The sequence below is a fragment of the Geotrypetes seraphini genome, chromosome 14 (genome assembly GCF_902459505.1).
Source record: "Geotrypetes seraphini chromosome 14, aGeoSer1.1, whole genome shotgun sequence".
Taxonomy (NCBI): domain Eukaryota; kingdom Metazoa; phylum Chordata; class Amphibia; order Gymnophiona; family Dermophiidae; genus Geotrypetes; species Geotrypetes seraphini.
In genome coordinates, this window is record NC_047097.1 from 70,933,288 (window position 1) to 70,954,053 (window position 20,766).

The 20,766-nt window shown below is 43.5% G+C and overlaps 1 protein-coding gene across 1 annotated transcript in view; it reads right to left on the reverse strand.

The window, feature by feature from the left end:
- Positions 1-20,766, reverse strand: part of IGF1R (insulin like growth factor 1 receptor) — a 384,398-nt gene that overhangs the window by 299,816 nt on the left and 63,816 nt on the right. Inside the window, exon 2 of the mRNA XM_033920005.1 lies at positions 4,866-5,417. Coding sequence (XP_033775896.1) covers positions 4,866-5,417 — 552 coding nt within the window. The remainder of the gene's footprint in view (positions 1-4,865; positions 5,418-20,766) is intronic.

The window sequence follows — 20,766 nt, forward strand, 5'->3', positions numbered from 1 at the left end:
AGTTTGACTGTGCCTTTACGGAGATTGGTGACTTGTTTTCCACATCCAATATATGCTGACAAAATGGCCCTGTGGATCCATTCGGATATCGTGGTCTTGGAAGCCAGTGCGCCACATCTAGGCTGACAAGTGACCACAACAAGATGGTCAGAAAGCCTGAACTCGGTGACTTCAAGATATCATAGGAGCACTTTTCTCACATCCAACTTTTTCAGAATCCAGTCCTTAAGATCAGTGGACTGGAATGCCGACAATCTGACTTCTTGATTGACATGGAAAGCCAAAAACAACCTTTGGTAAAAAAGGCAGAAAAGTGCACAAAGAACCTCCGATCTCTGTGAACTTGAGGAAAGGCTCTCTGCAAGAAAGAGCCTGTAGCTCCGAGACTTTACTCACTGAGGTAATAGCCACTAGTGCTGGCCAATTCAGGGAAAAAGTTTTTGATTTGATTTGGCCTATTGAACCAAATTTTTTGGTCCCAGGCTCTGGTTTCTGTTTATCTTCTCTTAACTTGCTCACCAGGATCTCCTGCCCATTTGACGTTTTCTTCTTTCTCCGTGATCACAATTCATCTTTCATCTCTGTACCTTCCCTTCCACTGCCATAACCAACATTTCTGTTTCTTTCTTACTGTCTATCATCTCTCTCTCTCTTTCCCTGCCTTGTGCCCTGTGTCAAATTTCTCTACTCTCTTCCATGTAGTATCTCTCCCTTCCTCCCCGCCATTATCATATGCAACATTTCTTTCTCTCTGCCCAATGCACCATATCTCCCTGTCCTCCACCCTATGTCCAACATTTCTCTCTCTTCTCCATTCATGACTCCCTCACCTCCACCACATGCAAGATTTCTCCCTCACCTCCTTTCTACCTCTTTATTGCATCTCTCCCTTCATCTCATCCACTCCATGACCAACAATTCTTCCTTTCTCCTCTTCCCCCCTGTGCAGCAGCTTTCCATCCCTCCCTCCCACCCCCCTGTACAGCACTTCCCGATTGACATCCCCACCACGAGACCTCAACTTTTGGGCCTCCCAAAGCAGCAGCAGCAGCAGCATATCAGTGCCACATATCAGTGATGTCACAGAGGGAAGGACCTAGCAGGGCAGGCCACGAGCAAGCATGTTCAGAGTGCTGCCTCTGCCCACTGGACACTGCCATTGCTGCTGCTTTAGGAGGCACATTGGTCAGATTCTTCTTCAGTGATGGGTTATGGTTGCTAGTGTAATGCAAATAGGCATTCCAATCCATAGATTTGCGGAACAAACTGATAGTTAGGTGATATCTAGCTTTATGAATGAGAAGATCCAGAAAACCGATTTCTTCAGGGTCCATGGTCATCTAAAAGGTTAAATTGGGATCTCGGGTATTGAGCTAATCAAAGAAAACCTTTAGACTTGCTTGATCACCTCGCCACAGAATGAAAATATCATCTATGAGACGGTTAGGTATCCTTCTCTTGAGTACTCTATCATGAAGTGTGTGTGCAATGATTGAAAGTGCTGAGGCCTGAGGAATGTTGGTATATAGTGTATTGATATCCAAAGTCACAAGGAGGATGTCATCTAAATCGCCATCAAATTCGTCTAGGAATGTGAACATTTGACTTGAATCGTGCACATAAGATTCCATCTTGGGGATGTATGGGGAGAGAAAATGATCTACGAAGATAGAGCGTGGTTCAAGAACTGACCCATTAGCAGAGACAATGGGCCTCCCAGGTGGAGAGGTCAGAGATTTATGCACTTTGGGTAACTTGTATATCATGGGTCACACCGGAAAAAGTACCTTGAGAAAGTCCTTTTCTTTTGGTGTAAGATAACCACGTGCAAATGAGTCATCTACTAGTGAATCAATTTCTTCTTTAAGACAATTGGTTGGACCATCAGGCAAAGGTAAGTAGTAATGAAGATCATTCAACTGCCTCAGAACCTCTTGTATGTAGTCCGTTCTGTTTTGAAGAACGATGCCCCCTCCTTTATTTGCTAGCTTAATAACCAGTTGAGAGTTGTCCATCAATGATCTAACAGCTTTGTGTTCTTCTTTGGTGAAGTTAAAAAAACGTTTTCGCTTTTTCTTTAATGTGGAGATTTGCTGTAGAACACAGGATGAAAAAGCCTCAATCAGAGAACCTATTGGACCAGGGGAATCCATTTAGAGGGTCTTTTAACCACAGAGCGGTCAGTTGAAGAAATGGATGTATTAGAAAAACATTGAATAATCTGAAGTTTCGTGGTGAAATTAAAGAGGTCTACCTTTGTCTGAATTCCTTCTGCAGTCCATGCGAGTATGGGGAAATAAACCTGTTGTCTAGAATGTCTCACCTATTGCACTGGAAAAAGCATTTCAGCAAAACTCTCAATATGGAGAGATCGTTTCCCAGGCCCTCTACCCCAAAAAATGAGGCAATAAAAGTATAGTGGGCCACAGATGGAACAGTATGGCAAAGTCAAGGATTACAGGAAGCAAGTTTGATTGAGAGATCCGACACAACTAGTCTGTGTTTCGGCACGATGCCTTGCATCAAGGGCCAGGTAGTAGAAAGTGCTCACGCTTCAAGGACGACTTATTTTGTTTATACTAAAAAAAAAACAAAAAAAACCCTGACTGGTTAGTTGTGTCCTGAGGACTGGGTTGTGAACCCTGATCTACAGGCAAGAGAATGACACAGAAACAAATTTGTTCCCGTCCCCGAAGGAACTCAATTTCCCCATCCCCGCAAGTTTTGTCGCTTTCCCGGTCCCATTCCTATAAGTTCAGCCTTAACCCCCCAAACCTCGAACACTTATGATTTTAAAGTGTTTGAGGCTTGTGCAGATGAGGACGGAGCTTTGCAGGAATGGGGCAGGGACAGGAAAAGAACTCACGGGGATGGGACAATGAGTTCCCATGGGGACGGGGAAAAATTTGTCCCCTTGTCATTCTCTACTACAGGCTTTTTCCCAAAGTGAGTGCAGTTTATCTGCGCCAGTGATTAATTGCAGCCATTGGATTTTGTGAATCTTATGCTTACATGAAAATTGTTCATTTAAAAAAAAAAAAAAAAAAAAGCCACGTTCATAAAAAGCACAGAATAATGTATTTGACACATTTTGTCTCCTGCCTAGGCCAGGCACTCACTGAGCTCTTATGATAGTTTTTTTTGCAGATACAGGCTCCTTGAAGGGGGAAGGAGAGACCGAAGTAATAGAATCCATGATGTTCCACTCAAATTTTAGGTTCAGAAATTTAGGGAAATAGAAAATTTAGTCCAATTAAAAGTTTATCACCTGTGACCAACTTATTTGATACCTTGTAAATCTAAAAAGAAGTTAACACCGGCAACCACAATGTGTTATCCAATAATCCAAGGATGACTGAGTCACAGTGAATCCGTAAATCGCAGTCACCGTCAGAACTGGTCTCATGCACAGGTGTGAACAATAAGGTCATTTCAACTGCACAGCTAGGGAGTGGGGGGGGGGGGCAGGTGGGGATCTTGCAATGATTTCTGCACTGCTAGGTCACAGAACCACATACTAGAACATCCCTTGACCAATGATTAAAATACAATGAACTCTAATAAAATTTTCAGCTAGTCAATTTGCTCTAATTTAGATCCCAGGGGCTGAATGCATCCTTGGCAGCCTAACAAATTGTTATAACCAGGGATCCTAGTTTACAGTACTTCACGGCTTATGCTTTTCATGTTAATGTTCCTGTTATCTTTACAGCTCTTTTGATGAGGACATCTCTCTCTGATGATTCAGTCCAAATTCAAGTTAAGGACATGGTATGTACAGATTATAGGGGAGAGCTAGAATGCAAATCAATGGTGATATTTACACCTGAAGGATTCTGGGCCCCCTTCCTTCAACAAATGCAATGAACACCTGATTCCCAACCCCCTCCCCAAAATAAATAAATAAAAATGCACCTCTGCTCATTCTTGGGGACAGAGAGATCCTGTGTGAACGGGGAAATTTTGTCCTCCATGTCCAGAACACATTGTTTGAAATAAGCCAGTAGGATGTCAGACACCTACATACTGGACCTGCTTTACCCACTCGTTAAATCTGTGTGAAAATGTTTGCATATTCATATTTATGATGAGAACAAAAAGATGATTTATCTTCTCCTCATTTCATTGGTTTTCATTTAAACTTGTAGGCATATACACACTTCTTTAGTTACATTCCTCCCACCTGTGTACCTTAATTTCATTTGCTTAAGAAAAAAAAAAGCCATAGAAAAGATGAAGACAGGCTTCAACTCTTTACATACACCTATAAAACATGTTACAGAAGCTCCATTAAGTCACCCTTCCCCCCCCCCCCAACTACCATGGAGGAAATCCTTTTAACTAAAGATTCTGACCTACTAAAACCTGTGTGTAAAAGTGTGCAAAGTCAAATGTTCTGCTTTACCACACCCCCTTCTTATCACTATACAATGAAGAGGGAGCCAATGCTAGCAAAGGTTTTACAACTTCAGTCCTGCTCCCCTCACCCTCAGGTCCCAATCCTGCTCACAATCCTGCCATGGAGATTGACAAGGTACAAAGGCACAACAGCTCCCAAGTTAGAACACCTCATTTTAAGCTGCCTGCAGATAAGATACACAGCGATAGTTGATGGCACCTGTCAACAGCAATGTGGTGGAAAAGGAGTTTGGCATGACCAAACTCTAGACCCTTCGTTTGGCAAGAAAATGCCAATCAGTGTTAACATCTGCTCCATTAATATAAAAGAGAGGAAAAAAAAAACACTTTTAGATGGAATTCAGGCCTTGCCACAGATTCTACTTTTGAACTGGTTAATTCCTTTTTTGCACCTACAGGACTAGGAACACATTATCTCTGAAATCCAACAAATTCTTTGGTCTTACCTTTCTGGCAGTGATTGGCGGACCAGCAGCGATAGTTGTAGTCCTTGTTAATAGGGGTCTTCTCACACAGACCACTCTCATCTGTCATGCCTGGACACAAGTCTCCACATTCCTTTGGTGGCTTATTCCCAACAATGTAATTGTTGTTCACACCATCCAAAATAAGGGACCAGTGCACAGTGGACAGATAACACAGGTCAGAGTTCTTCTCAATCCTGATAGCCCCCCGCGTGATGTTTCTCAGGTTATACAGCCCGATGTCCTTGAGGTCTGTCATCTCAAAGATCACCAGGGCATAATTGTAAAAAAGGTTCCTCCCCCGGATGACCATGAGGTTGGGGAAGAGATCACTAAGGCTTTCCAAACCTGAGACACGAAACAGCAGCAGGTAGTCGGTGATGACAGTGAGCTTCGGAAAGCGGAGGTTGCGGAAGTCCTCGGCTTTGCCATTGGAGATGAGCAGAATCTGGAGGTAGCCCTCGATCACCGTGCAGTTCTCCAACCGCCTCAGTTCATGAACATCATTACGAATGTCCATGCCTAGCGCACAAACTGTTAAAAGAAAGTAAAATAAGAAAATAAGTTAGATTCTACTCACTACTAAAAACTTAAACATTACTGGTATTATTCCTTTTCCTCATTAACAGATAAGATAATTCCATGTCAACTGATCCAGTTTCAAGAAGGGTCCACACTTGACATCTTCCACAGAAGATGTATCTTCCACTTGTATCTTCCACAGATACAAAAAAATTGCCCAAATAAAGGGGTCCTTAACTGTGGACCTGATTGAGACCATACCCCAAAACTTTGGTTATCTTCATTAGAGGTCCCAACATATCCCCTGGAAAAAAAAAATTCAGCAATTTCTGAGATGGTTGAGTGGGGAGTTCTGGACCACTTGACATGGAATGATCCAACAGCATCAATGAGATCCTGGTACTAGTTTTGTAATACTGTTCAGAAGGAAGAGAAAGGATGGAGGAATACCTTTAATATGTAAATGTCATGAAAAGCTCACCAATGCCAAGGCACATATTTGAATTTAATCAACTTATTCAATAAACAGAAATATAAAAATGTCACTGATTAAATACAGGACAAGGCTTTGTGATATTAACCTCTGAAGAAATAACTGTGGAATGTTTACATACTGATGTCAAAAGGCAAGCACGTCACAGACAGCAAAGATATTTAACTGTAGAAGGTGCTCTCCAAGGACAGCAGGCACATATTCTCACATGTAGGTGATGTGATCCACAGAACCCGATAAAGGACATTACCAAATGCACTGTTACTTAAAATTTTTTTGCGTGCCCATGCCACACACATGCCGGTACCTTCCCGCCTGACTTCAGCTCGTGGGACCTGCCGTCCATAATAAAGCTAAGCAGCCAACTATCGGAGGTAGGCAGGTTGTGAGAATATATGCCTGCTGTTCTCAAGGAACACCTGCTTTGGACTTCTGAGGACAGGCAGGCATTATATTCTCACATGTGGAACTCATGGTTCTAGATGAGGATAATGGATATATAAACATGAGCTTGGCAAAACCCAAATGGATTGGAGGGAAAGTTGGCACTCAGGAAGTAAAAAGATTCCGAAGAACTGCTAATCCAAACCAACTGTCTGTTCTGTAGTTTTGTTCTCAAAGGTAGTGAGAAGTTTAAGTTATGGATTGAGAGCAAAGTGGTTGCTTTGCAAATGTCCTCAATGGATGCAGAAGAGAAATGAGCTACCAAAGCAGCCATAGCCCAGACACCGTTACATGGTCCTGCAGCTTCAGCCCAGCCTGAGTATATGTAAAGCAAATACAGTCTGCCAACCACATGGAGATGGTTCTCTTGGAAACTAGAACTCCAAATCTATTGGAGTCAAAAAGCACAAAGTGCTGGGAGGATCCTCTTTGAAGTTCAGTGCATTCTAGGTAGCGCCAGAGCATGTTTGCAGTCTTAAGATGTGCAGTGCTGCCCCCTCCAGGATGTAAATGCGGCTTTGGAAAGAAACAAGGAGAACTATGGACTGCTTGAGGTGAAAGTCTGAGACACAGAAAAACGCATTCCCCATTCAGTCCTACCCCGATCAAAGAAGTAAAACGATCAAAACTACACGACGGCCTCCTAGCCATTCAAGCAGCAAGACTGGACAACCAGATCTCCAACCTTCTGATGTCCACCCCAGACTACAAGACATTCAGAAAAAAACTAAAAACTATACTTTTCAAGAAATTCCTGAAACAGCCCTAACCTCACGTACTCTCAACAACACTAAAATAGACAAAGGATCTACCCTTTACTATCATAGCAGGGACAATTGTAGTTTATAAATCTTCTGTTAAGCCTCCTTGTTCTTAACTACCAAAGAAATATCAAAAGATCTACTCTCTACCACTCTAGCAAATCTATTGTTCTCTCAATGTAACCCTGTTTATAAATCTTTTGTAAGCCGCCTTGAACCGCAATGTAATGGCGGAATAGAAATCCTTAATGTTATGTAATGTAATGTAATGTAATGATCTTCGGTAGAAATTTTGGATGAGTGCAAAATTCTACTCTGTCATGGTAGAATCTTGTTTAGGGAGGATCTGACACAAAAGCTTGTAGTTCACTCACATGGCATGCAGACCTAAGGGTGATGAGGAACATGACTGTTCAAGTAAAAAATATGAGAACACAAGATATAAGTAGCTCATAAAAAAAGATAATACCACATTAAGATCCCAAGCAATAGGTGGAAGTTTGATAGGACTATTCCACATGAAACCACCTTTCATGAAATGGGCTACCAAGGGATGAACAGATATATTTCTTATCCAAGGGAGAATGAAACACCCTGATAGCATTGAAATGTACTCAAATTAAACTGATTTTTAGACCAGAGTTGGAGAAGGTAGTCTAGTATGTATGGAAGTGGACATATGATCAGTTCCAGAGAATGCAATGGACTCCAGTAAGAAAATCTGGTCCATTTGAAATGATAAATAGCGAAATGGAAGGTTTTCTAGACACTTCAATGACATCAGATACTGAATCCGAGAGGCATAAAGCATTTACTTGCTCAGTGAAAGAAACCATGCTGTTACTGCTAACTAACGGGGGTTCAGGTGAAGGAGGGATCCTGCGTTCTGCATCAGTAATGCTGGAAACAGTTGCATGGTTTCTTGGACAAGAGCTCTAGAAGGAGCGGGAACCAAATCTGACATGGCCAACGAGGTACTATGAGAATCAAGGTACCTCGATCTTAGTGAAGTTTGAGGTTTTCCTATGAGAGGTATCGGAGGAAATGTGTAGAGGAACAAGCGCAGAGATTAGCCATTAGCAATGACGCAAAGCACCCAATGATCTGTTGTGGTAAGAATCCAACTTTGATGGACGTAGAGCAATCTGCGTCCAATGGTGAGATTGGTAGGAAAAAGGAAGGAAATGTTGGCAATGCTCTCTAGAAAGGAGTCAAAAGGACAACTGCTATTTGATCTGAAGATGTGATTTTTGTGTCCTTTGTTGACTTGCACAAGGTCAATGAGGAGCAGGCCTAGAAGATTATGAAGGCGGCTGATTTAACACCTTTCAGTGTTATAACAAGAACGTAAGAAAAGGAGAGGCAGAATATCTTCCAAACTATGAAGACTGAGATGTGTCTTCATCTGCAGCTTCTTAAATTTTATCACCAAAAAGGTCATCTCCATTACAAGGAATAATTGAAAGGCATTCTTTTACCAAAGTTTCCAAATCAGACTCACTAAACCAAGTCAAATGGTGTGCTGCAATTGCCACAACAGATGTTCTGCAAGCAACATCAAAGGTGCTGAGAGATCCTTTAGCTCAGGGGTAGGCAATTCCAGTCCTCGAGAACCACAGGCAGGTCAGGTTTTCATGATATCCACAATGACTATGTATGAGATGGATTTGCAAGCACTGCCTCCTTGAGATGCAAATCTCTCATATGCATATTTATTGTGGATATCCTGAAAACCTGACCTGCCTATGGCTCTCAAGGACCGGAATTGCCTATCCCTGCTCTAGCCATATACTGTACCTTCTCATAGTGAACAAGTTCTTAGACAAGAAACAGTTTTAGTTTGAAGGGAGGAATTCCTCAAACTCTGACAGTTGTTTAAGTAAGGATTTAAAATAAACAGACATGTAAAATTGGTAGTCCATCATTCTATAAATGAGCATAGATGACTAGAAAATGTGTTTGCCAGAAGAGCCCAATGTCCTGGTTTCTCTTCCTGAAGAAGCAGAAGAGGCCGCATTACCGTAAGGATGTGCTGAGCCTGGAGTCGGTCCAGAGAATGGCCACCCGGATGGTCTCGGGACTCAAGGATCTCCCGTATGAGGAACGGCTGGATAAGTTGCAGCTGTACTCACTCAAGGAACGCAGAGAGAGGGGTGACATAATCGAGACATTCAAGTATCTCACGGGCCGCATCGAGGTGGAAGAAGATATCTTCTTTTTCAAGGGTCCCGCGGCAACAAGGGGGCATCCGTGGAAAATCAGGGGCGGGAAACTGCACGGGGACACCAGGAAATTCTTTTTCACTGAAAGGGTGGTTGATCGCTGGAATAGTCTTCCACTTCAAGTTATCGAGGCCAGCAGCATGCCTGATTTTAAGGCCAAATGGAATAGACACGTGGGATCTATTCACAAAGAAAGGTAGGGGAGGGTCATTGGGGTGGGCAGACTAGATGGGCCGTGGCCCTTATCTGCCGTCTATTTCTATGTTTCTATCCTGAGCTGCACGAATGCTTCAGGGCAGATGCCACAACTAATGAATGATGTTGAAGTTGAGTTTTGTCAAATCCTGGACACTTTTGAATTCTATACATTGTACAGTATTTATCTTTTTAGGAGCTACAGGACTTGACATGGCATTCTCCCAATTCTTAAACAAGGCATCTTTCATGACCCTATGCAAAGGAACCTTAATGCATGCTTGGTAGTGCTTTAAAGTCAAGAAGTTCAACATCAAGGAATCTACCAAACTTGCAGAGTTATCAGGAATAACCTTAGAACTGGAAGCATTAAAAACAAGGCACCCTTTCTAGCATATGTTTAAATACCTATGTAATATAAATGCACACGAGTTGAGTCTCTTTAATTTGAAAGGAAACTCTACAATGAGAGGGTGGAGGATAAAGTTAAGAGGTGATAGACTCCGGAGTAATTTAAGGAAATACTATTTTACAGAAACGGTGGTAGATACATAGAACAGTCTCCCAGAAGAGGTGGTGGAGACAGAGATTGTGTCAAAAGGGCCTGGGATAGGCGCATGGGATCTCTGAGAGAGAAAGAGATAATGGTTACTATGGATGGGCAGCTCTATGACCTCACAATGCAGGTGTAAAGAGCCTTAGCCAATAGGAAGAGGAGATGCAAATGTTAAGAGCCTTAGCCAATAGGGAGAGGAGGAGATAGTAGATGCTGCGGATGGACAGACTGGATGGGTCATTTGGCCTTTATTTTCCATCATGTTTCTATAGCCATAAAGTTTTATGACATCACAATGCAGGTGTAAAGAACCTTAGCCAATAGGGAGAGGAGGAGATAGTGGATGCTGTGGATGAGCCATTTGGCCTTTATCTGCCGTAATGTTTCTATGAAGCCTACAGCACCTGACCCGGATTAAGCTAATGCCACACAAAACAGAATAGGGCATTTAAACATTATGAGGAATTGTAATTTATAGCTAAAGAGACATATGATCAAGAAACTGTTTTACTTTTGTGTTTATAATAAACATAAGGAGGGCCTCAAAATAGTACCTGGCGGGCCATGAGTTTGAGACCACTGATCTAGAGGGCCTCTGCGCATGCATGCAAAATCATCGCATCGACATCCACACATTTCTGGATGCCCTCCAGCCACAGCCCCGAGTTTAGTATGCCACGGCTTTAAAAAAATTGTGGGACACTGGTCTATATACTCAACACTTCCCCCCTTCCCCAAGCAACTGAGCTAAATCCAACACAATAAAGAGATACTGTGCTTCTGTTACATTTAAAATTCCCCTTCTATCTAGCACTTTACACAATGCACCATCACTGCTGCTGCCACAACCCTGCAAGGTGACTAATCACATCACACACACAACAAAATTAACGTACCTGTAGCAAGTGTTTTCCGAGCACAGCAAAGCAAAATGCAAATGGCACCAAAAGGTTCCAAAAGATAAATGAAGCAAAAAAAAAACAAAAAAAAAACCCAAACAAACTTCGGAACAGGAGACTGGATGTACCAGTATGAAGTTTGAAAAGTGTACAAACAACATGAAAGCAATCCACAAAGGATATATACAGTCACAAGTGACCCACAGAATAAAAATAAGTCAAATGATGTATAAAATTTCAAATGAGCTTACATGGGCTGTGTTTCAGCAAAACTACAAATGCCTTCAAGGGTCCTAATGGGTCCTTGGCTGTCATATATAAAAATTCAAACAGTGACTGTTCCCTTGGGCATTTGCAGCCCAAATGCATAACCTTGCATTTCTCAGCATAAAGGCGGCTTATATATTTATATATTTTTGAAAGTGCAGTCTCCAGAACTGTACACAATAAACTAAATGAGGTCTCAAGCCTTATACAGAGGCATCAATACCTCCTTTTTCCTACTGGCCATTCCTCTCCCTATATACTAAAGCATCTTTCTAGCTTTCACCGTTGCCTTTTCAACCTGCTTGGCTACCTTAGTATCATCACATACTATCATACTCAAGACCCGCTCCTCTTTCGTGCACAAAAGTTCTTTACCCCCCTAAACTGTACCGCTCCCTCAGTTTTCTACAGCTCAAGAATTGAACTTTGAGGTACACCATGCTTTTCCTCACAACGATCTCCATTGACCACTACCCTCTGTCACCTTCCACTCAACCAGCTCGTCACTCTGAGGCGTTGTAGCGGCGAAAAGGGCGAACAGAATGCTAGGAATGATCAAAAAGGGGATCACGAACAGATCAGAGAAGGTTATCATGCCGCTGTACCGGGCCATGGTTTGCCCTCACCTGGAGTACTGCGTCCAGCACTGATTGCCGTACATGAAGAAGGACACGATACTACTCGACAGGGTCCAGAGAAGAGCAACTAAAATGGTTAAGGGGATGGAGGAGTTGCCGTACAGTGAGAGATTGGAGAAGCTGGGCCTCTTCTCCCTTGAAAAGAGGAGACTGAGGGGACATGATCGAAACATTCAAAATACTGAAGGGAATAGACTTAGTAGAGAAAGAAAGACTGTTCACCCTCTCCAAGGTAGGGAGAACGAGAGGACACTCTCTAAAGTTGAAAGGTGATAGATTCCGTACAAACGTAAGGAAATTCTTCTTCATCCAGACAGTGGTAGAAAACTTGAACGCTCTTCTGGAGACTGTTATAGGGGAAAACACCCTCCAGGGTTTCAAGACAAAGTTGGAAAAGTTCATGCTAAACTGGTGAGACTGGACTCATTTGGAGCACTGGTCTTGACGTTGGGGCTGCCACATGAGCGGACTGCTGGGCAGGATGGACCATTGGTCTGACCCAGCAGCGGCAATTCTTATTTATATGTATAGATATCAATAATAATAAAACGCTAGAGCGCACATGCGCTCTCGAAAATTCGTGAGTCCTGGCGCCGTGAGGTGTGCTTCTGTGGCAATATTCTAACCTCATGGCGCATGCGGGGGCTTTCTCTCTCTCTGTCCTTGGCACGTCACCGCCTGCCCTCAGTCACCGCTGCCTCTCACTGCGCCGTGAGGTGGCAACATTCTAATTGACACCTCACGGCGCTTGCAGGGGCTGGAGGCGCATGCCGCGACTGTGCTCTCTAAATCAAGGAAACTGCGATACATATCAATGGCCTAGACTACTGTATCGAGCAATCCTTAAAAATTCTAGGAGTCACCTTAGACAAACATCTCTCACTAGAGAAACACACTGACCTAGTGTTTAAAAAATGCATCTCAATACTCTGGAAACTCCGCACCATTAAAAAATACTTTAACGAAACCTCCTTTAGTCTGCTGGTCCAAGCTTCTATTCTTAGCGTCCTGGACTACTGTAACATCATTTATCTAGGCGCCTTCAAGAAAGTCACCAAGAAGCTGAGACTGGTCCAAAACACCACCATCCGCCTTATCTTCGGCCTGAAGAAATGGGAACACATATCCCCCTTCTACCACAAGTTGCACTGGCTGCCATTCGAATTCAGGATCCTATTTAAGTTCTCTTGCATCTGCTACAAAACCGTATTGGGTATGTCACCTGACTATCTCTACCCCCACTTCAACCTGAACTATAATAATAAGAGCTCCCGCAGAATAACTATGTTCGCTTTCCCCTCACTGAAAGCATGTCATCTTAAAAGATTCCTTGAACGAACCTTCTCTTTTCAAGCGGCCAAACTAAACTCATGGCTTGCCCAAATTATACTTGACGCCTCTTCATACCTCCACTTTAGAAAAAAGCTCAAAACTCTACTTTTTAATGAACCAAATCCTTAATGCTCCCCTCTTCCGCCTTAACGCTCCCCCTCTCCTCATTAGTAAACAGATCGAACTCTCTTCTCTGCAACAGACCAATTCCTTCTCTCCCCCCCCCTCAACACAGCCCACCTTTCTTTACTTTTTCCCCCTCCTCCTCCCCCCTCCCAATGATCCCTGCCCCCTCCTCCCATACAATATGCTTTGCTCCCCCTTCTCTCAAATTCAATTGTACTCTTTTACGGTAAATACCGTTTATGCTCTGTATTAGTCCTTCCTTACTTAAATTGTCAATGTAAACTAGTTTGACCCTTTGATTGTCTTGTTATGTTCTTCTTTTTCAACTGCACTGTATGTAACTCATCTATTTGTTGTGAACCGCCTAGAACTCCCTGGGTATGGCGATATACAAAAATAAATTATTATTATTATTATTAAATACCTCCCGGCTCCAGCGGACTAGGCAGCACCAGTGGCAGCAATGGTGGACAGCAGCCCCGCTCCGGCTGTTGACCCTCCACAAACCTCCTGGCTCCAGCGGCGTAGGCAGCACTATAAACACGCTGCTTCGTGCCCTTCTCTGCCGATTTCCTCTGCCATGTCTCTGATGACATCATCGGAGACAGACGCGGCAGAGGCAATCGGCAGTAGAAGGCCGCGAAGCAGCGTGTTTAAAATGCTGCCTACGCGGCTGGAGCCCCGAGGTTTGTCGGCGGTGGGAGGGTCAGGAGCAGGCCAGATCGAGCAGGACAACTGCAGTAAAAGAAGGGGGAGGGGCCGAACGGAGCAGGGAAGAGAAGATAAGAGAAGGGAAAGGGGGGTGGGGAAAATGCTGCTACTGCTTCTGCACAGGAAAGGGGGGGATAGGAGGGAAATGCTGTTGCTGCTGCATAGGGAAGTGGGATGTGCATAGGGAAGTGGGATGGAAATGCTGCTGCACAGGGAAATGGGGAAAAATGACAGACAGAGACAGCGGAGGGAGGGAGACAGAAAGAAAGAAAGACACAGGGGCAGGGAGAGGGACAGAAAGACAGACAGAGAAAGGGGGCCACAGAGAGAGTCAGCGGGAGAGGGAAAGGGGGCTGCTTTGGGGGGAGGGGTGTGCTTGGGGCAAACAGTTTTGCTCTGGGGGAAGACAGAAGGGGCCATGGAGAGATAGGGAAAGGGGGCTGCTTTGGGGGGAGGGGTGTGCTGGGGGAGACAGCTTTGCTCTGGGGGGGGGAGACAGAAGAGGGCCATGGAGAAACATTTGGGGGGGGAGGTGGAGACAGAAGGATACAGACAGTGGCCAAGGAGAGAGAGATAAAGAAACACAGACAGACACATCTATTCTAGCACCTGTTAATGTAACGGGCTTAAAGACTAGTAGATATATAATCTGGGTTTCTAAGATAATATTTTTTAAATGTGTGCATCTCATGTAAAACTTTTGACCCTACCAACTGTTCTTTAAATATTCTTTTTTCTTGATTGTCTTATTTTAATCATAGGGTCCCTTTTTAAAAATTAAATGCCATTGTAGTACACCTCCAATGCTGATTATGACAAATTTGACTGTAGTGTGATCACTATCGTCCAGTGGCCTTAACGTTTACCTCTCACACCAGGCTCTAAGCAGGGCTGGCGTCAAGAAGGCACAGGCAACAACCCTGTGTCTCCATGCCAAAGGGAGCCCCAAATCTGGCCAAAGCAGAAAGAAATGCAGTTCATAAGCTGTCTTTGGGGCCCTCTTTCAAATTTCTGCCCTAGGCTCAAATACGTCTAATACCAGCCTTGATTCTGTGTTCCAATTAAACACTAGATCTAAATAGCAGGTTCCTCTCATTAATTCCAAGGCCAACTGCTCCGTGAAGCAGTCAGTCATTTATGGCATCTAGAAACTTTACCTCTCTAGCATGTCCCCAGTCCAAGTTACTGAGTCAATATGAGGGTAATAGAAACCTTGGTTACTACATTTGTTAGCATTTCAATGTCTCTTCATCATGTCTAGGTTGGTGGTACTATATTCCCACCACTACACTCTACTTTGTTACAGTCTGAAGAAGAATGTTTTATCCTCAAAGCTATTACTAATCATTTCTATAGTACTACTTCTAAAAAAGTACTTATTTCAATAAAAGGTATAGCCTTATAATACTGTTTCTTTCTTGCTTTTATTTAATAACCATCAAATATGGAGTTTCTAGCCACAGGGAGATTCCACATTGCATTTTGCTTCTTGACAGACTTTTATCCCGTTTGATTATGCCATCCTTCAAAATATCATTTTGATATAATTTCTACCCAGGATCCGTGTCCTATTGCTTGTGCCTCCACCAAATTTCTGAGATGCCTGTTACGTCCACGCCTTCATTTACATTACATTACATTACTGGCTTATATTCCGCCTGTACCTTTCAGTTCTAAGCGGATTACATCAGAACGATAACTGGACATTTCCAGGAAGAGAAATACAAATTACATTAAGGCGTAAGGTCTAAAGCAATTTTGATTAGTGGGTTCTAAGAGGGGGAGAGAGGGAGAAAGGAAGGGATTAGGACGTTTGGGTGAATTTCTTGAATAGTAGGGTCTTGATTTCTTTGCGGAAAGCCTTTAGGTCAATTGATGCTGTCAGTAGGTTGGTGATGGAGGGGTCCAATTTAGCTGCATGTGTTGCAAGTAAGTTGTTATACATCTTTTTGCGTTTAGTTCCTTTAAAAGGGGGGAAGGAGAAAGGGGATTGGGTTCTCCTCTGTCTGGTTGAGAGGTTCCTGTTTAGACGGTTGTTTAGGTGGGTGGGTGCCATTCCGTTTATGGTTTTGAATAACATACAGTATAGTTTGAATTGGATGCGGGCTTGTATTGGAAGCCAGTGTGAGTCTAGGAAGGCGTTGGTGATGTGGACAAATTTTCCAAGGGAATAGATCAATCTGAGGGCAGTGTTCTGCACGGTCTGTAGTTGTTTTATTAGGTAGGTAGGACAAGAAAGGTAGAGGATATTGCAGTAATCCAATAGACTTAGGACTAGGTATTGAACTATGAGTCTGAATTGTTCTTTTTCAAAGAATTTTCTGATTTTGCGAAGGTTGCGCATGGTGAAGAAAGCTTTTTGTGTGATTTTGTTGATTTGCACCTGAAGAGTGCAACCTCTGTCTACTGTTACTCCAAGAAGTTTGAGAGTGGGTTGTAGGGGATATTTGGTGGTTTTTATTTCTAGCTCAGTTATAGAAGGGGTTTTGTCCTTTTCAAGCAGTAGAAATCTGGGTTGAGCTTCAGTTTATGTTCTGTCATCCATTTTTCCACTGCTTCTAGAGTTTTTTCCAGGATGCCTGATTTGGTGGGGTCTTGTGTGTCAAAGGGGAGGAGTATGGTGATATCGTCTGCATAGCTGAATGAAGTTACTTTGAGTTTGTCTAACAGGGTACCGAGAGAGGAAATGTAAAGATTGAAGAGCATGGGTGACAGTGGGGAACCTTGGGGTACTCCGCAGGGGTTGGTCCAAGGCTCCGATATAAGATCCTTTGTTTTTACTCTGTATGTTCTTGTTTTAAGGAATCCTTGAAACCAGTTGTATACTTCGCCTGAGATCCCTATTGCTTCTAATATCTGAAGAAGTATGGTGTGGTCGACCAGGTCGAATGCGGCAGAGAGGTCGAGTTGAATTATCAGCATCCTTCTTCCTTTGCTAAGGTGCTAGTGCCATAAATATAAGATCGGAGAGTTAGAATGCAAGACTTCTGGAATATGAATACAATTCAACTATATTTTATTTGTATTCACAGCCTGTGTGGCATTTAGGATCATCTATCTCTGTAGCTGCCAGACTACACTACACGCCTCTGCCACAGCTCTTCCAAGAATGCTACCCTGGCATTCGAAGATCAGACTCAGTCTCTGAAAGCCAGGACTTATTTGCATCATGAGTACATGTACAGCCTCTCAACTGGGAGATGAATCATATATAGCAGTGGTCCCCAACCCTGTCCTGGAGGACCACCAGCCAGTCAGGTTTTCAGGATAGCCCTAATGAATATGCATGACAGAGATTTGTATATTATGAAGGTGACAGGCATGCAAATCTACCCCATGCATATTCATTAGGGCTATCCTGAAAACCTGACTGACTGGTGGTCCTCCAGGATAGGGTTGGGGACCACTGACATGTAGAGCATAGTATATGAGGGAAGTCTGCCCTGTAAAGTGTCTAGAGTTATAGCTGCTGTTTCATGCATGTTACATGCCTCACAGCTGAAGCGCCGGGAGCAGGACCACAGAAGACAAATGCAAATAGTGATAGAGGTGTGGTAGATCCTGATTGATAGTCAGAGGATTGTGTTCATAGCTAAACCAAAGGTGGACAAAGCAATGGGGGAAGATGGTATACATACGAGGGTACTGAAGGAACTTAGGGATGTTCCGTCGGCTCTGCTAGCTAACCTTTTCAATGCTTCTCTAGAATCGGGAGTGGTATCAGAGGACTGGAGAAGGGCGGATGTGGTTTCTCGCCACAAAAGTGAAAGTAAGGATGAAGTAGGGAACTACAGGCCGGTAAGTTTGACTTCTGTGGTAAGTAAATTAATGGAAATGCTGTTAAAAACAGAGAATAGTGAAGCTTCTACAATTCAGTGGATTACAGGACCCGAGACAACATGGATTCACTAGAGGCAGGTCTTGTCAGACAAATTTGATCTATTTCTTTAACTGGGTGACCACAGAATTGGAAGAGGGAATGTGCTAAATGTGGTGTATTTAGATTTTAGCAAAACCTTTGGCAGTGTTCAACACAAGCGTCTAATAAATAAACTGAGTGCCCTCAGAATGGGCCCCAAAGTGACAGGCTGGGTGAGGAACTGGTTGAGTGGAAGGCAACAGAGGGTAGTGTTCAATGAAGATCTCTCAAAGGAAAGGGAAGTTACCAATGTTGTACCTCAAGGTTCAGTTCTTGGGCCTGTTCTTTTTAACATTTTTGTAAGCAATATTGCTGAAGGGCTGGTCAGGTAAGATTTGCCTCTTTGCAGATGATATCAAAATCCGCAATAGACACCCCTGATGGTATGAACAATACAAGAAAGGACCTAGCGAAGTTTGAAGAATGGTGTGAAATTGTGGCAGCTAAGATTTAATGCTAAGAAATGCAAGGTCATACATTTGGGCTGCAAAAACCCGAAGAAACAGTATAGTTTAGGAGGTGAAGAACTTTTGTGTACGAAAAAGGAGCGGGACTTGGGAGTGATAGTATATGATGATCTTAAGATGGCTAAATAGGACAAAAAGGTGACAGCAAAAGTTAGAAGGATGCTAGAATGGCCAGTGGGGAAAAAAAAGGAGGTACTGATATCCCTATATAAGACTCTGGTGAGACCTTATTTAGAATATTGTGTACAATTCTGGAGACTGCACTTTCAAAAAGATATAAACAGGATGGAGTTGGTCCAGAAGAAGGCAACTAAGATGGTCAGTGGTCTTCATCATAAGACCTATGGAGACAGACTTACAGATCTCAATATGTATACTTTGGAGGAAAGGGGAGATATGATAGAGATGTTGAAATACCTACAATTTGAAAGAAGCTCCAAAATGAGAAGGCACAGGATGAAGTTAAAAGGTGATAAGCTCAGGAGTAATCTAAGAAACACTTTCACAGAAAGGGTGGTAAATGTGTGGAATAGGCTCATTGTAGAAGTGGTCGAGACAAAGGCTGTGTCTGAACTCAAGAAAGCATGGGATAGGCACGGTGGATGACATCGGGGGTGGGCAGAGCTACTTCTCGCCGATGCCCCTTGCTCTCTCCTGCCTTCTCTTGCTCCTTATTTCCCTCTCCTGTTCTCTTCTCTGCTTCTCTCTCCTTCTTCTTGCTTGCCTCCTGCTTGACTGCTCAAGCCTGTTTAACTGAGCTCTGTTGGCCCCTCCCCTTTTAAGGAGGAGCTCCGGTGGATGATGTCAGGGGTTGGGCGGAGCTACCTCTCGCCGATGCCCCTTGCCCTCTCCTGCCTTCTCTTGCTCCTTCTTGCCCTCTCCTGTTCTCTTCTCTGCTTTTCTCTCCTTCTCTTTTCCTGTCTCCTGCTTGCCTTCCCATCCTATATCCCAAGTTCATGCTCCCCTGACTCACTCTAGTCTGTGTCCCATGTTCATGCTGCCTCCCTCCTTTCTTCCATCCTTTGTCTGAAGTTTGTGCCCCTTCCGTTCCATCGGTGTCCCAACGCAACCCTGCTTCTCCCCATGACAATGCAGTTCCTCCTCCTCCCTTCCTGTCCCAACGCAACCCTCCTCCTCCCTTCTGTTTTCTAATGTGCCCCTTGCGTCCCCCTCCATTCCGCATCCCACATTTGTACCTTCCACATTTACCTTCACTGGTCAGCTCCCTCCTCCCAACTGCATTTCTGTTGGCAGCTGTGAGTAGTGGCTTCTGTACGCGGTACGCTGGTCTTCGCGAAGCCGCGATCAGCAGCTCCTGCATGTGGTCCACCGACCCAGAAATCTCTCTGATGTCTGCGTCACTCTACATCACTCTCCACATATCAATTCACAGCACCTTTGAGCTTTACGATTCTATCTTTGAACGTCCTCCTCTCTACATCTGTAATCATTTTTAATTCTGCATATGCTTTTTGCCATCCAGTTTTCTCTTTGCCTCTTCTACATTGTGTGAATGATAACCTTTCTTTCCCCCCCTTTATTTCTACAACCAAGAGAGCCCTACTGTTTTCTTGCCCTCTTGCTTTATTTATTTTTTTGCATGTTGACCTTTTCATAGTCCCTTTCAGTTTATCCTACATGCTTTCCATTTCCCATCATCTCCTTTCATCCAGGCAGCAAAGTCAGGTACTTTCCAATTTTACTGAAGTCAGCTGTTTGAAATCCAGGACTTTGTGTAGCATTAACAGAATCCACCCTAGCTTTTATTATCAAATCACATTAAGCAATGATCACTGCCACCCAAACGGGCATCCACCTAGATGTCAGGCAAAGTATCTCTACTTCTGAGAGCCAGATCCTGCAACAATCCTTCTCTGGTGGGTCCTGCACTCAATTTCCCCAAACTAAGCCCCTTCCAAGGCAGCTATGACCACCTTCTCTCCATATTTGCACATGGGATGATCCAGTCCACATCTGGTCGATACAAGTCTTCTAGTATGACCATCACTCTCTTACAATATCACTGATAAAAATCTTTGATCAGTTCTTCCATCTGAGTCGGAGATTTACAGACTACGCAATCCAGATGTCCCCCCTTCTTGCTTTAATACTGTGTTTGACGGAGTTATTTTACCCCTCCCTCCTAACATTCCCAATCCTTCCTAAATAGATTATAGCTAGGCATGGTGATAACCCAGTCAAGAGGCTCATTAAACTATGCTTCTAGTCACACATGTGGCTGCCGTCTATCTTAGAACTGCTGAATTGCTTTACGGCGCTTAATCTAATATATGCTACGTAAGTTTAAGTATATTTGTGGAATATTTTATT